Below are 17,827 nucleotides of genomic sequence, written 5' to 3' on the forward strand. Positions count from 1 at the left end.
CCTTTCTCATTGTTTGTGTTACAGCAACTAACATGATACTATTCTAAATAGGTACAAGCTTGATAAAGTCCCTGGAATTAGCATATCATACATTTGCTAGAAGGTTCTTATTTAAACTAAAAAATGGTCTCAGAAAAATGGTCATTAAAAAGAAAGTGGATTTTCAACTCTTGAGGAGGCAGCTTAGAAGAGAAAGCAATAATAAAATAAAAAGGAAGCTCATTGGCCTACAAGAAGTAATTTTTAATTAATAAAAATTTCTAATTAAACAACACCTTCCCTTTTTCCAAAATGCAGGGCAAGAAAGTTCTACTGCTCAGTCTGGTCCAATGAATAGGGAATGGGGCTGGGAGTCAGAATACTCTTGTTTAATCCTTTCTCTTTCAATGATTAGACAAGTTTTGATTTCAGATCACTGGGGGATCTTGATAAAAATACAAATTTTGCATAAATGCAAATTACAGTGGGTTTAGGGTAGGACTTAAAGGCTGTTATTGTTTTTTATTTAGAGATGGGGTCTTGCTATCTTCTACAGGCTGGCCTCAAACTCCTGGGTTCAAGCAATCCTCCTGCCTCAGCCTTCTGAGTAGCTGGGATTACACATGTGAGCCACTGTGTCCAGCTTAAAAGTCTGAATTTCTAATGAGCTCATAATGTCAAACCTGCTGTCCATGGACCACACTTTGAGTAGCAAGATTTAGATGATTTGGAATAACATCATGCAACCTTCTGTGCGTTAGATGTGATGCCCATAAGATGAAGGTAATACTACCATGGTATTTATGCTTAAACACGTGATAAACACATAAACTGATATTTATGTTAAAGGGCCTGAACTCCTAAGGACATGTGAGATACATATGTATATCTCCATGTACTATTATCATCTCCTTACCCTCCTAAGGACCTTTTACTTCAAGCTGTAACCAAAAAAGCTTTATAAACAAGCATATTTTAAATATGCGTTTGTATAAATTAATACCTATTCAGTTTAAGAACTCTATTCTAAAGAAGAGACACATCAACACAAAACAACTATACATATTCACTAATTTGAGTTAAGGACTTGGCTGGGCGCAGCGGATTACACTTCTAATCCCAACACTTTGGGAGGCTGAGGTGGGAGGATCACTTGAGGCCAGGAGTTTGAGACCAGCCTGGGCAACACAGGGAGGTTCCATCTCTACAAAAATTTAAAATATCAGCTGGGCATGGTGATGCAAGCCTGTAGCTCTAGCTACTTGGGAGGCTGAGGTGGGAGGATTACTTGAACCCTCACTGCTGCACTCCAGCCTGGATGATAAGTGAACCCCTGTCTCAAAAAACAAAAATAAAAACAAATTGAGGACTGTGTACAAGCTCACTGGGTTGCTAGGAGGTATGCTTAAAAAAAAAAAAGGCGTAAGATGTGAGTTCTTCCCTTAGGGAAGCACAAAGGAATTATGGAGGAGCCAACATCTACATTAAACTTGTTAAACAAAGCACTAATTAAGTATAAATATGACTGGAACAAGAAATCAAATGCTGAATGATCAATGTGCTAGAGGAGACAAGGAAGAATTTCTAAGGAGCAGGAATTCAGGTGAGGATGACGGGCAACACTACAGCAATTTACTTTTAATTGTTTTGCCTTCTTTCAATGTTGTTGTCCCTATCTTTGCCCCCACTCCAATCATCCATTTCGCCACCCAGAAGCCACAGCGATTTTATTAAGAAGTAAAGCAGATGGCTTTACTACCCAGCTTTAAAAAACCTCCCAATGGCTACTCAGAATGAAATACAAACTCCTTATCAAGACCTATAATGTTCTCACTTTGGGAGCTGAGGCAGGCAGATTGCTTGAGCCCAGGAGTTCAAGACCAGCCTGGGCAACATGGAGAAAGCCCATCCCTACAAAAAATAAAAAATTAGCCAGGTGTGGTGGTGTGCATCTGTGGGAGGCTGAAGTGTGCTACTTGGGAGGCTGAAGTGGGAGGATCACTTGAGCCTGGGTGTTGGAAGCTGCAGGGAGCCATGATTGTGCCACTGCACTGCAGCCTGGGCAACAGAGCAAAGACCCTGTTTTTTGCTCTGGCGCAAAAAAAAAAAAAAGAATGTTCTAAATGATGCTACCCCTACCTCTCTCTGCTCCATCATCTCCTACCACTTTCTTCCTGTAAGTTGGTTCTCCCAGCTGCAAACCCAGCCTTCTACGTGGTGCCTTGTGAAGGGGCTCCGCCTGTTTGCCAGTGGGCTTCCTGTTAGGTTTCACCACTAGGGGTCACTGTAGGGAAACTTGAACAAGGAAGCTTTCCTACTCCTCGCCGCCGGGAGGCGGCGGTTGGTTCCAGTCTTCAGGTTCTTTTGGAACTCCAAGAACCAGCCTCATTAAGCCCCTGGCAGCCAGGCAGGGCCCCTCCACAGATCTGAGAACAGCTGCAGAAGGTCCCTCCACCAGTCTCTCCTTCAGCCCAAAGGGTGGTTGTCAATTTCTGTTATTATTAAGGGGTAATTTCAACACCCCCACCCTGCCTTCAGCTCTCTAACACTGATGGAACTAATTCCTAAACCAAGTTCCTTCTGCTGAAACATCAAATGGAATTTTGGTTTTACTGACTATACCTGAATGACACAGCCCCTTACTGCCTTCACTCCAACCACACTGAACATTCTTCTCCCTTGAACACCAAGCTTGTTTTCATCTCACAGTCTTGGCAATCCCATTTGCCTGAACTGTCTTCCTTAGGTTCCCTACTTGGCCCTAGAATGAGACTGGGAAATTGGGGTGGAAAATATTTCTTGCTTGCTTATATTTTGTCTTGTAATTTAGAGCCCTACCTACCTATTTCTCCCAAAGGATTTGTTTGAGCTTGTAGTTTTGAGGATAGAAGAGCTGAATTCTCTCCTAATGTTAATTTGTAATTTAGACCCTCTTTCCACCTATTTCCCAAAGGATCTAAAGTACACAGGCTGTGTAAAAAGGCAGTAAAAAGGCAGACTGGCTGAGAAATAAGATGGGACATGCCTAGTTTACAATGATAATCCAATAATCAAATGTAAAGATCTTGGGAAGGGCTAAAAACAGAAAATTTCTATAAGTAACTTTGCATCAGTTACACAAAATGTATTCCTTTTGCACTGCAAATCTCTTCACAACCCTCACCTGTGCAGCAGATGTCTTGGCCACTTGAATGATTTTCTCCATAGATAGGTAGCTCTGCTGGGAGGGAGCGGGGCCGATGGAATATGCTTCATCTGCCTGTTTAAGAAACATCACATGCTTAAAAGACTTTGTGGCTAGTACATACTCATACACTATACAGAACTGCTTCAGGGTCTTTTTATTATTGTAAATAGAAATGCCACTCCCTCAAGAACAGTGCAAGAATTGAAAAACGGAAGTACTGGTGTGTGTCTATGCTATAAAAATAAGCCAGTCTTAGAACCTTTTGCACAAAGAGGGTAACAAAACTTGGTTTTCATGCATAAGCCACACACTGGTGTGAAACTAAAGTGTCTCAGGACAGAAAACAACAGACATTAGTCATGATATTATTACTAAAACAATAATAACCTTAAATGTATTCAATGCCAAAAATGTATATTTGATAATAGAAACAAAATACGTGACAGATGTACACAAAGAAAAAAGCTTACAAAGTTGATTAAAGTTTATATAATTATCAGAGTATGATAATGCTCCTTTCATACATTTGTGAATTATTTTATATCATTCCTTAAAACGTTCACATAATCATAGCAACCCTTGAAGTAGACCATTAAGAGCACATCATTCATTCATCCCAAAAGTTACTGAAGGCCTACTACATGCCACACTTTGAGGTGGGAGCTGCCTGTATCATAGTGAACAAGACAAATGTCCCTGTCTAGGGGGAGAGACAGACATTAAACATACATTCACACACTTAATGACAACTGTGATGAACGTCATGAAGGAAAAACCAAGGGCATAAAGGCTGTAGGAGGAAGGACTGATCTGGTCTGAAGGTGATCAGGAAATGCCTAGGAGGGAAGTCAGGGGAGGCTCCTCAAGGATGATCAAGACTTTGCCTGGCAAACAGATCAAGAATGTGGAGTTGGGAACAGGAATGGAGCTGAGGGTGAGGCTCTCAGGCAGAGAAAACAATCTACATAAAGGTGGGAGGAAAACTGGTCCAGCTGAGCGACCGAAGAAGGCTTGTGTGGCTAGAACACAATGAGCAAGGGGTCCAGAGGCCAGAGAGGATGCTGGACAGAAAGCTGGGCACAGATTTCAAAGGGCCTGTGAGAGGTTAAAAAGCTTTGGGCTTTCTCCTAAGGCAGCACACAAAGAGACCATTTTAAATGTTTTTGTTGTTGTTGTTGTTGTTGTTGTTTTGTGGGTTTTTTGAGGTAAGTCTTGCTCTGTCGTCCAGGCTGGAGTACAGTGGCGCAATCTTGGCTCACTGCAACCTCTGCCTCCCGGGTTCAAGCGATTCTCCTGCCTCAGCCTCCCGCGTAGCTGGGATTACAGGTGCACACCACCACATCCAGCTAATTTTTGTATTTGTAGTAGAGACAGGGCCTCACCATGTTGGCCAGGCTAATCTCAAACTCCTGACCTCAGGTGATCCGCCTGCCTGGGCCTCTCAAAGTGCTGGGATTACAGGCGTGAGCCACCACAGTGCCCAGGCTGTTTTTTACTTTTAACTCCACAAAACACAAATCTATTCTCATTCTAAAGAAAGTGAATTATAATACAAACGCAAAGTAGCCCTTTGGTACTCCCCCCATTGCAGTCTCCTTCCAGATAGAACATCCACTATAATAAACTTGGGACATATTGTTCCACATCCATATTCCTAACTAGTCATATATGTTTATATAAACACATGCAGTTTTAGTTCTTGTTTTTACATAAATAGGATCATACTATATAATTATCTTCTGCAACTGCTTTTTCCATTAACGGTATGTCTTGGGAACTCTTTTTCTTGCTAGTACACATGTCCATACCTCATTTTGTATAACATTTGCAAAATATTCCATAGTATCATTTAATCAGGTATCTCTTAATGCACAATCAGGTTATAACAGCAAAAAACTGGATGCGGGCAAGGCCAAAGCAGACATTCCTGTACACACTTCTCTTAGCACAATATATGTGAGCATGTCTGTGGGACAGAAACCTACAGGAATGTTTGCAGGGTTGGGTTGAAGGATATGCATAGTTTAATAGCTCCTGGTTAATTAGCCCTGAAATGGTTTTACCAATATATATTTCCATCAACATACCAGTTTCTAACCACCCTCATCAACACTGAATATTATCCACCTTTTACATTACTGATAAGCTGGTGGACCCTATAAAGGTTTAAAGCATTTAAGAAGAGGAGTAACTTAAGTACATTTTTATTTTATACTCTCAGTCTGGCTGAAAAACAGAAAATAGATTGTTGGCTGGGGTGGGGGACAGTTAAGAGTGGAGGTAGAGAGGCTACTTAGGAGGCTGCAGCATTTGGTCAAGCAAGAGGTGATAGTGGGGCTGGGCGTGGTGGCTTATGCCTATAATCCCTATAATCCCAGCACTTTGGGACAACATAGTGAGACATCATCTCTACAAAAAATTTTAAAAATTAGCCAGCTATGGTAGCAAATGCCTGTAGTCCCAGCTACTCAGGAGGCTGAGGTAGGAGGATTGCTTGAGCCTGGGGGGTTGAGGCTGCAGTGAGCTGTGATTGTGCCACTGCACTCCAGCCTAGCTGACAGAGTGAGACCCTGGCTCAAAAAAAAAAGAAGGTGATTGTGGCTTTGAGTTAAGTTATAGGTGGGAGGGGGTGGAAAGAAGTGGAAAGAAATGTTTGGGAAATATAATTAACAGTACTTGGTCATTTACTAGATGAGGGGGGAAGGATCTAGAGTAGGAAAGAAGGGGGAAAAATGCTCAAAGACTTCTAGATCTCTGACATTATTGTTTTTATTAGCAATGGTATTGTCCTCTACGGGGTTAGGGAATTCTGTAAGAAATGCAGGTTCAGTATAGGTGAAAGGTCATGAGTTCAATTTCAGTCACACTAGTTTGGTACCTGTGACAATATCAAAGTGGAGATATTGAATGGGCAGTTGGATATACATGCACCATGCTCAAAAGAAAGCCTGGGCTAAAAACAGAAATTTAGGAGTTTTTCTCAAAGCTATAGGAGTATATAAAATGATCCAGAATGAGAGTACACACTGAGAAAAGAGGGCCAAGGACCAAGTCCCAAGAAACTTCAACATAAGGGTCTGGTAGATGGGTAAGGTCTGGTAGATGGATAGGGTCCAGATAAAGGACACTGAGAGAAGACAAGAAGGCAGGAGGTTGAGAATGCCATGAGAAGAATTTATTTCTAAAAGAAGAGAGCAGTGTACTAGGATGCTAAATGCTGCTAAGGGGTCAAGTTAGCTCAGCCCTGGAGACTCAACTGGACTTAGGGACATGGATATTATCAGTCTAGTAGAGAGTGGTTGAAGACACATCATTGAAAAATGGAAGATCCTTTTCTTTTTGACATAGGAATGTCTCATTTTGCTTTACGTTTTATTAATACTGTTAATTGACAAATCATAATTGTATGCATTTATGGGGTACAATGTGATGTTTTGCCACATGCACACAATGTGGAATGACTGAATCAAGCCAATTAAACTAGCCATCATCTCACTTACCTACTATTTTTCATGGGAAGACATTTAAAATTTACTCTCTTATTTTGGGAAAATTCTTTTTTTTTTTTTTTTTCTTTGAGACGGAGTTTTGCTCTTGTTGCCCAGGCTGGAGTGCAACGGCACGATCTCAGCTCACTGCAACTTCCGCCTCCCGGGTGCAAGCGATTCTCCTGCCTCAGTCTCCCGAGTAGCTGGGATTACAGGCATGTGACAACACGCCCAGCTAATTTTGTATTTTTAGTAGAGACAGGATTTCTCCATGTTGGTCAGGCTGGTCTCGAACTCCTGACCTCAGGTGATTCACCTGCCTCGGCTTCCCAAAGTGGTGGGATTATAGGCGTGAGCCACTGCGCCCAGCCAGGAAAATTCTTAAAAAGACAAGAAGAGAAGGGATCCAGAGCACCGACCTTCAATGGGAAAGATGGATGCAGACGTAACTAAGTCAGCAGATTCTGTGGCAGGAACCTCAATTTTATTTTCTCTGTGAAATCAAGATCACCTGCTGCAAATAGGTGGGTAGAGGGAGAATTGGAGGTTGGAATGAAGCAAAACAGGTTTGAAATACTCATTGCACAGAATGAGAAAAAAAGTGGCTAGAGAGCCACAAGGGCCTGCTGTACAGTGATAAAAGCCCGGGTAAGGCTGCTCATCATGAACTGATGCTAGTGCTTGGAGTCTTGCTGCAGGCATAATGAAGGCCAACAGCTGGATTCACCCATGCTTGGAATTATTTCTAGTGGATAAAAGCTAGTGATAGGCTGGGCACAGTGGCTCACGCCTGTAATCCCAGCACTTTGGGAGGCCAAGGTGGGTGGATCACTTGAGACCAGGAGTTTGACACCATTTTGGCCAACATGGTGAAATCCTGTCTCTACTAAAAATACAAAAAACTAGCCAGGCATGGTGGTGCATGTCTGTAATCCAGCTACTCAGGAGGCTGAGGCATGAGAATCACTTGAACCCAGAAGGCGGAGGTTGCAGTGAGCCAAGAACACACCACTACACTCCAGCCTGGGCAACAGAGTGAGACTCTTGTCAAAAACAAAAACAAAACAAAACAAAACAACAAAAAAAAACTAGTAATAACTCACTCATAACATTCACAAACTTCAGGGAGTTGGGTCTTATTAGTTATAATTTTACAGATGAAGCAAGGCTCAGAAACATGAAGTGACTTGGCTAAGATCACTCAGCCAGTAAGTAGCAGTTGCTAAGAATAGAGCCTGGATTGGCTGGGGGCGGTGGCTTACGCCTGTTTAGCACTTTGGGAGGCCGAGGAGGGCGGATCATGAGGTCAGCAGATTGAGACCATCCTGGCTAACATGGTGAAACCCCGTCTCTACTAAAAATACAAAAAATTAGCTGGTCGTGGTGGAGGGCGCCTATAGTCCCAGCTACTCCAGAAGTTGAGGCAGGAGAATCGAGGGAGGAGAATCGCTTGAACCCGAGAGGCAGAGCTTGCAGTGAGCCGAGATTGTGCCACTGCTCTCCAGCCTGGGCAACAGAGCGAGACTCAGTCTGAAAAAAAAAAAAAGAATAGAGTCTGGGTCTTTCTCCTTGTATATAGGGAATCTGGACATGAGCTACTCGAAGTGTAGTCAGTGGATCGGCAACACTCTGTGAACTGTTTTAACCAGTCCTCAAGGAGATAAAGACCTTGCCTGTAAATCAACTGTTCTACTAAGCACACCGCTTAGTTCGACTGATGTTATATCTGAAAAATGTTCCCAAGAAATATCAGTGAGCAGTTTGAACTTACCTACTTCAACCCTGATAACACTAGCAAATATCAACTGTCATCATGAAGAACTAAAATATTGACACAGTAAATGAATAAACGTAAGATGCAGCTTCCAATTTTTAACACATACCATATCTACATGCATGGAATTTCTGTCAGCCTCACTATAAACCGCCACAGTCTGTACACCCAGTTTTTTGGCTGTGCGCATCACCCTGCAGGCAATTTCTCCTCTGTTTGCAATGAGGACCTTGGTAATGTTTCTTCCTGTTTAAAACACCATGAAAATCACACAGAAATGTTACTGGAGAGCAAAGAATGAGAATGAGAATACGATATTAACTGGCTGATAAGGACTCGAACTGATGAGTTCAAGCTTTTTGGTAAAACTAGCCTAACTGAGCCCAAAATGACCACTTTAACTAATATTAGACAGTGCACTTCTTTTCACTTAAATTCAAGATACTCACTAACATAAATTACTCAGCTTTTTAAACTTAAAATACAAAGCAACATAAAATAAAATTAAAAGATGCTTTGTTATGCCAAGGATCAAATTATATCATCGTTAATAACTACTCTTTTATTTATTTATTTATTTTTGAGACAGTGTTTCGCTCTTGTTCCCCAGGCTGGAGTGCAATGGCGTGATCTCGGCTCACTGCAACCTCTACCTCCCAGGGTCAAGCAATTCTCCTGCTTCAGCCTCCTGAGTAGTTGAAATTACAGGCGCCCACCACCACGCCTGGCTAATTTTTGTATTTTTAGTAGAGACGGAGTTTCACCATGTTGCCCAGGCTGGTCTTGAACTCCTGACCTCAGGTGATCCACCTGCCTTGGCCTCCCAAAGTGCTGGGATTACAGGTGCGAGCCACCACACCCGGCCAATAATAACTAATCTTTAATAAGCACTTTCTGTGCCTCAGGTCCTGTGCTAAAGACTCAACATCGACTTAAATTTTCACAATAATCCTAATGAAATAGATACTATCATTGTTATCTCAATTTTAAAGATGAAGAAACTAATGCTGAAAGAGCTATTATTTTCCCAAAATTACACAGCTAAAGAAAGAATCTGGGATTTCAACCTAGATCTGCATCACTCCAGAATTTAAGCTCTCAGTCACTCTACTCCTCTGCCTCTATTCCCTATGTACATAGGTGTGTGTGCTTCTCTTGCAACACAAGTGACTCTTGTACCAGTCTACTGGCATGGCACCATAATGACAAGCTACTGCATATATAAAATGGACTTCTAATATCACACATGAAATAAATGTTCTTTGACAGTTCATAATAAAGTTATTTCTTCAACAGAATCCATAGGCTCAACATAATAGTTATTTCTTCTTTTAAAAAAAAATAAGGTTGCACCTAATTTAAAAGTGTTTTTCCATGGGGCTCTATAGAGCCCAAGAGTTGTCACAGGGGCTGATGGATGAAGTATGTATGAGTGCGGACAGGGGAAGGAGAGCAGGGTAGGTAGAGGGCTATATCCAATCAGCTAGAAGTTATACTTTATTACACTTTTATATGTTTTATAGTTGGGAATTCCATGTTAAATTTTATTTGGAAAAAAAGGTTTTGCTACTTAAAATAGCTTTTTCAAAGAAGTGCTTTAGACCATCTTAGTTATGATTTTCCAATCCAATACACTAAGAGGGTCAAACGTACAGAAAGAACAAACGAATATAAAAATGTTCTCCATTATTGGCCTCTGTATTTTATTTATTTATTTATTTTTTTTGAGACAGAGTCTTGCTCTGTCACCCAGGTTGGAGTGCAGTGGCGTGATCTTGGCTCACTGCAACCTACGTCTCCTGGGTTCAAACAATTCTCCTGCCTCAGCCTCCCAAGCATCCGGGATTACAGGCATCCGCCACCACGCCCAGCTAATTTTTGTATTTTTTAGTAGACACAGGGTTTTGCCATGTTGTCCAGGCTGGTCTCGAACTCCTGACCTCAGGTGATCCACCCACCTTAGCCTCCCAAAGTGCTGGGATACAGGCACGAGCCACTGCGCCCAGCTGCCCTCTGTATTTTAGACTTAACAGCAAGAGAGATTTGATATAAAAGAGGTGAAAACCATGACTTAACACTTCCTAGAAAATTATCATGAAAATCCAAAATTTATAACTAATTCTATTCTGCACATATTAAGGGATTAAACATTTCCCTTTCTTAAACACTTCCAATCTGAAGCAAAATCAAATAGAACAACAAAGTCTGTCAGTACCTGTGGTTGTTGGGTACTTCATGGTTCTTTGCCTCCACACCCATGTCCTATAACATAAATCCAAAAGGAATTATAACTAAACAGAATAGGCAACACAATTGTTCTTTCCAAAGAATTTCAGTTTCTTAAAACATGAAACCTTAAGCCAACTAACAGTGCTTTAGTAAGGCTTTCTTAGTGGGTAGAAAACTAATCTAGAACTCAAGAGTTAGAGGTCTGGCTGTTTTCCCTCGTACTACCTGTCCTTGAATGAGTCACCTAGCCTGCTTGTTCCTGAGGCTGGCATAAGACCACAGAGTCAGAGATGATTAAGCAACCAAGGTATACCAACATCATCTAGTTTAGCTTTTTTGAAACCTTTTTGGCTACAACTCACAATACAAACTACCCAGGACACACACTTAATGAAAACAGATGTTTTGTTTAAAATGACTCATTCTGCCTTAGCTGGGCACGGTGGCTCACACCTGTAATCCCAGCTCTTTGGGAAGCCGAGGCGAGCAGATCATGAGGTAAGGAGATTGAGGCCATCCTGGCTAACACGGTGAAACCCTGTCTCTACTAAAAATACAAAAAATTAGCTGGGTGTCGTGGCGGGCACCTGTAGTCCCAGCTACTCGGGAGGCTGAGGCAGGAGAATGGCGCGAACCTGGGAGGCAGAGCTTGCAGTGATCCGAGATCGTGCCACTGCACTCCAGCCTGGGTGACAGAGCGAGACTCCGTCTCAAAAAAAAAAAAAAAAAAAAAAGACTCTTTTGGTTCTTTCAGTTGTATCCTATTTTATTAAAATATGCTGGTCAATCTACAGTTTGAAAAATACCAATCAAGTTTAAACATGAGACATGTTTAAAAAGTAAGACCAGAGAAATAAACGGAAGTTAAACAGGGGCAGTAGAAAGAATGTTGGCTGTGGGACCAGAAGAGCTGCGTTCTCATCCGAGTCCCTCCAATGACCAGCTTGCCCAGGGCTCAGTCACTTTACATCAGTGTTTCTCCAACTTTTTTTTCATTATTACCCTCCTAATGAGAAAACTTTTAAAAGATTTTATTCCTTGTAGGAAGAGTGGGGTAAGGTTGAGCTTTGGAAAGCCGTAAACCATGACAAAATCTAAGATTTTCTGGCTCTCCCAAGAATCAATTTCCACCCTTTAGCGGTGATATCATCCCAGTTGAGGATGCAAGATTTAATAGCTTGGGCTTCAGTGTCCTCACACAAGAGATGAGACTGTAAGAGGTGATCTTGAAGGTACCTCTCAGATTTAAAAGTACTATACAACTCTACTCCAAGTCCTTGTATTAAAAGAAAATGGAGAAATGGGGAGACAAAATGACTTGAGGTATCTTAACCAGGTAGAAGTGTCAACAATTTTTAAGTTTCGTGATACTTGTTTATAAAATAAAGTAACCAAGAGCTGACAAGAAAACAGGCCAGATTCACTTTAGGAACAAAAAAGTATAACGTCTATTAAGTTTCAGCTAAAGAGGATAAGTGGGCCGGGCGCGGTGGCTCACGCCTGTAATCCTAGCAATTTGGGAGGCTGAGGCGGGGGGATCACCTGAGGTCGGGAGTTCAAGACCAGCCTGGCCAACAAGGTGAAACCCCATCTCTACTAACAATACAAAAATTAGGCAGGTGTGGTGGCAGGCGCCTGCAATCCCAGCTACTTGGGAGGCTGAGGCAGGAGTATCACTTGAACTTGGGAGGCGGAGGTTGCAGTGAGCCAAGATCGTGCCACTACACTCCAGCCTGGGTGACAGAGTGAGACTTCATCTCAAAAAAAATAAATAAATAAAAATAAAAAATAATTTAAAAAGCATAGGCAGGGAAACCAACAAATTACAGAAGCAATTCCACCTATCTTTTTGTCTATACCCGGAAGATGTGGTTATAAAGGACTAACTAACCATTTTAGATTTTTCACAAAGCACAAGATAAAAGCACAGCGTGTGCATTAGAAACTCTGTAACTAGGCAGTAGTATATACATACTACCTATATGACTAGTTGAGCAGGACTAGTATTTCACTGGAGCCGAGATGCAGTAGACATCTACACATCTATATGCGTCTATACACTCATTGTCCTACAATGCACACTCAGATGCTGCCATCCATGAGGAGCTGCTGGGAAGACCCACAGCTTTGGCAGGAGAGTTCCATGAACTAGCTTCCTCAGGAGGCTGCTGCTTTCCCACACCTTTCCATTTCAGCTGACCTTACCACCTTCTTGATTATGAAGGAGGGAGATCACCTTTCCTGATCTTTATGAGGTATTTTCTAGCTCATAGGATCGTCTTCCCTTCACATTCTTCAGATAGGCTTCTGATAAGTTTCAAGGCCTATTCTGGGCAGATGTATCTATTAAATGGTTGCTTGTTGGTAAAGCTAGCTTAAGACTGATTAGGTTTCAAGGCTACTGTTGACCTAAAGCTTTCTTCTGCAATCTTCTAGTGAAGACAGAAGAAGAGAGGGAGGAGAAAAGAGGGAGAAAGAGATCCCACTTAACTATAATCCTCTATCCCAACGATGTTCTGATCGTCTATTCCATTTTTCACAATTATCTAAGCTGCAACTTAAACAAGAAGCTGCTTCCCTGATTCAAGGTAGCTCTATACCAGCTTATTGTCATGTCTATAATTCTGCCACTAGAGATTATTTTCTCTGAGCTACTAAACATTTATAACATAAAAATAATGTAAACTATCTGTACTGTTAAGATTTTTTTGTTTTTGTTTTTATTTGCGATGGGATGTCAGCCAGGATGGAGTACAGTGGTGTGATCATGGCTCACTACGGCCTGGAACCCCTGGACTCAGGCCGTCCTCGCCCTCCTCATCCTCCCAAGTAGCTGTGACTACAAGTGTGTGCCACTACGCCTGGCTGATTTTTTAATGTTTTGTAGAGATGAAGCCTCACTATGTTGACCAGGCTGGTCTTGAACTCTTGAGCTCAAGAAATCCTCCCACCTTGGATCCCACAGTGCTCAGAAACTGCTGAAAATACAGGCATGAACCAACTCTCCTGGCAAAGAATTTTACTTCTATAAGCCATTAACCACTCTAACACTCTCCACAGTGACATACTTGAGGACAGTTCTTTAGACAATAGCTAAGCTTTGAAAGGGAAGATAGAAAATGGGTCTATGGTACTATCCTGAAGAGCCCTGGAGACCTAAGAAAAGAAAAACCAGAAGAAAAAGAAGAACATTAACATTACTTTCACCAACTTTCATTTTTTTATTTTTTATTTGAGACAGAGTCTCACTCTGTCGCCCAGTCTGGAGTGCAGTGGCGCGATCTCAGCTCACTGCAAGCTCTGCCTCCTGGGTTCACGCCATTCTCCTGCCTTAGCCTCCCGAGTAGCTGGGACTAACAGGCGGGACTATAGGCGCGTGCCACCATGCCCGGCTAATTTTTTTGTATTTTTTAGTACAGACGGGGTTTCACCGTGTTATCCAGGTTGGTCTCGATCTCCTGAACTCGTGATCCGCCCGCCTCGGTCTCCCAAAGTGCTGGGATTACAGGCGTGAGCTACCGCGCCCCGCCAACTTTCAACAACTTTATGTTTCTCTGGGGCACTCCTACAATTAAGTAACTAAACAGGGCATCTACAATATTTCTGGAAAATAAAAGCAAGCAAACGTTCATATAAATGGTTGAGTTTGCATTTATAGACTGATCTTATGTACCAGATTGTGCTTAAACCTCATTCCATGAATTAATTCATTTAATTTTCACAACCCAAGGTACTCGTATCATCTCCAAGGTGAGGAAATTAAAGAAGAAATATTAAGTAACTTACCCAAAGTCACACACCTAGTGAGTAGCTAAGCTAAGACCCCAGCCTTGACTGCAGAGTCTGTGCCCTTGAACACTAAACTGTCAATCTTTCCAGAACGATGAAGGATGATAACGATGAAGCAAAAGAAGACAAAGAAGCAAAGCTATCTACAAGCCTGAGGGTGTTTTCACTGCCAGAGTTATTGCCACCAAAGCTTAGAGCTCAAAATTTGAAACAGAGCTGGAGTCAGGTGAGCTAGACTGGGTCATCTGATAGCGTTGTTCAAACTTGGGTACAAGAGTTTTTGACAAAATAATTTCCCAGCTCTGTGGAAGGTCCATTTGCTCTTCTTGACAACTTCACTCCTTCTAACAATGAGAAGGAACTCCAGGAGTCTTTCTCTGAACTGGACACCTGATGGGGCACAGCTGAACTGAAAAATGGCTTTGAGGGCATCCTGGCCCCATTTCTTACTAGCTGTGTTTCGTTGAGCAAGTCGTTGATCCCTTTGGGCTTCCCCGGAACCAGATTATAACAACGCTCCCACCTAAGGGGCGCTGCGAAAGCCCGACGTAAACGGCTACGAGCTGCAGCGACGGCGAGGGGAGCCTGGAGGATGGCGGGCCCAGTTCTCAGAAATGGAAAAACAGAAGCCAAAGGCGCGCTGAAGCGTGGATGTGCGGAAGCGGGGAAAAAGGGAAGGGCTGGTGGGGATGTCTTCCTCCCGACGTCGTGACTGCCAGCAGAACCCCTCCGAAAGTGGCTGGGGTTTTCCTACCGTCCTCCCCACCCCGACCCTGGGTTCCCCCGCACCTCCCACCGCTCACGCGGGTCCGTGCACCCCTCGCTCCCGCCTCTGCCCACTGCGCCGTGGCCCCTCCACCCACCTCGGCGGCAGAAGCAGGCTCGGGAGACGATGCCACCGGTTCCTCTCCGCCGCCACTAGCAGCACCGACACCGCAGAGGCCGCTGCCATGTCCCTGGAGCCCGGCCACTCCGCGACTCCCCGGCACAGACGCAGCTGCGTCCCGCACGCCAAACCCGTCCCTCCACTACGAAGCCTCGTGACCCCCGCCGGCCACCGTCGGAGCCTGAGCCTACCTTTGGGCCCATCCAAGAATGTGAGGGCGTCTCCACGAACACCAATCAAAGACCAGAGCCCGGCTTCAGTAGCGACGATTGGTCAGTCTGGCCCAGGGCTCGTGGGGGTGTGGCCTTTGTTTCTGCGCCCCCTGGGGCCTGCACCGACTAAGGCAAGGGTTTTCTCCATCCTCCGCCTCCTGGTTCCCTGTCACTGTTTCTTCCTGCAGCCCGTGGGGTTCCTTCGCTCTCGTCACCTTCTGGGAGAAGAATCCTGGGGAAGAAGCCAAATGCGGATGGAGAGCCGGATACACAATTCTCTAGTGCTCTCAGGGATGAAAAAATAAATAAGCTAAAGTGAAAATCTTTAAACCACCTGAGCTTAAAACAGGTATTCTAACTGACTATTGGGAAAAAGAGGAAGTCAAAGAGCAAACTGAGGAACATCTAGAGAATAAAGAAACTGTAAACACTACATGTAGATGCTTCATGAGGAAAGCAGGAGGGAGAAATTAGGGAAGATAAAGGAAGAAATAAATGAATTCAGGAAACCAATGTCAAAGGACTAATAAACCCACAGGTTCACAAAAAATAAAATAGTTATCTAATCAGAAATAGAGAAAAATGCATATTTGACATGATTTAAAAAACAAGCGGGGGAAAATCACAGACACAGGAAACAAATTATAGATTTGTAAGATGCTAATTTTGCTTAACTTCAAGTGAACTTAAAACTCTGGATGAAATGGATGATGTTGCAAGAAAATACAATTTATCAAAATAGATCCTGGAAGAGACAAAATTTAAGCAAACCATTACCATAGAAAAAATAGAGAAGTTTATCAAAGAACTATCCTTGCTGCCACCACGGCCCGCTTTCACCTTCACCTTCACCCCTAAAAGTTACAAAAGCCCTCCATGTCTTGCAAGAAAATTCCACACAAATGAGTAATTGACTCAAATGCTATTAATTCTGTCCCAGAGCACAAAAAAGATGGAAGTCTTCCAAACTCTTTTAAAAAAGTAAACATAACTTTGATACCAAAATCAACAAAGATATCACGCACACACACACACGGCAGACCAATTTCACATATAATTATCAGTGGAAAAATTCTAAATAAAATATTAACTGCGCTGGGTGCTGTGGCTCATGTCTTGTAACCCCATCACTTTGGGAGGCCGAGGTGGGAGGACTGCTTAAGCCTAGGAGTTTGAGACAAGCCTGGGCAACAGTGAGATCCCCATCTGTACAGAATTTTTTTTAAAAAACTGGGCACGATGATGCACACCTGTAGTCCCAGCTACTCGGCAGACTGAGGCAGGATCACTTGAGCCCAGGAGTTTGAAGCTGCAATGAGCTCTTATCATGCCACTATACTCCAGCCTGGGTAACAGAGTGAGAGAATGTCTCTAAAAAAAAAGCAAAAAAATTAACTGAAGTATCCTGTAGCATGTGAAAAGAATAACACACTGTAAATAAGCAAGGTTTATTCCAGAAGTGTAAGGATGATTCACTATTAAGAAATCAATTAATAAAATGAATCTTATTAATAGTTTAAAAGAGAAAAAAATCTTATGATATTCACAGATGCTTAATAGGTCATTGACAAAATCCGACATTCATTCTAGATTTTAAAACTCAGTAATTCAAGAAGTGATTGGGACCAGTGATTAGCCCTCTGGAAAAAAAAGCTGGATCCCTACTCGCTTCTTACACCTAATACCAAAATATTCCAAGTAGATAAAAGATTAAATATAAAAGACGAAAGCATAAAAGTGCTAGAAGACGTTATGGGAGGTCTTAGAGCAGAGAAAGCTCTTTTTTTTTTTTGAGAGGAAGTCTTGCTCTGTTGCCCAGGCTGGAGTGCAATGGCATGATCTCAGCTCACTGCACCCTCCACCCCCCAAGTTCAAATGATTCTCCTGTCTCAGCCTCCCAAACTGCTAGGATTACAGGCATCCGCTACCACACTTAGCTCATTTTTTGTATTTTCAGTAGAGTCGAGGTTTTGTGTCCGGAATTGGTGGATTCTCGGTCTCACTGACTTCAAGAATGAAGCCGCAGACCCTCGCGGTGACTGTTACAGCTCTTAAGGTGGCGCGTCTGGAGTTTGTTCCTTCTGATGTTCGGATGTATTCGGAGTTTCTTCCTTCTGGTGGGTTCGTGGTCTAGTTGGCTCAGGCAGGAGTGAAGCTGCAGACCTTTGCAGTGTTACAGCTCATAAAAGCAGTGTGGACCCAAAGAGTGAGCAGCCGCAGGATTTATTGCAAAGAGCGAAAGAACAACCCTTCCACAGTGTGGAAGGAGACCCGAGCGGGTCG

The 17,827-nt window shown here is 42.9% G+C and overlaps 1 protein-coding gene across 3 annotated transcripts in view; it reads right to left on the reverse strand.

The window, feature by feature from the left end:
• The window catches only part of MCCC1 (methylcrotonyl-CoA carboxylase subunit 1), a 75,277-nt gene extending 59,736 nt beyond the window's left edge, over positions 1-15,541 (reverse strand). The window contains exons 1-4 of one of the 3 annotated variants that reach the window (XM_002814335.5): positions 15,310-15,541; positions 10,644-10,690; positions 8,538-8,674; positions 3,143-3,238 (exon numbers count right to left, since the gene is read on the reverse strand). In XM_002814335.5, the coding sequence (XP_002814381.2) occupies positions 3,143-3,238; positions 8,538-8,674; positions 10,644-10,690; positions 15,310-15,398 (369 nt within the window). In that variant the 5' untranslated portion in view covers positions 15,399-15,541. Of the gene's footprint in view, positions 1-3,142; positions 3,239-8,537; positions 8,675-10,643; positions 10,697-15,309 lie in introns of those variants that run through there. The other 2 variants (XM_063722359.1, XM_063722360.1) reach the window with 2 other exon arrangements.
• Positions 15,542-17,827: the final 2,286 nt, after the last annotated feature.

Source organism: Pongo abelii, chromosome 2 (genome assembly GCF_028885655.2).
Source record: "Pongo abelii isolate AG06213 chromosome 2, NHGRI_mPonAbe1-v2.0_pri, whole genome shotgun sequence".
Lineage (NCBI taxonomy): Eukaryota > Metazoa > Chordata > Mammalia > Primates > Hominidae > Pongo > Pongo abelii.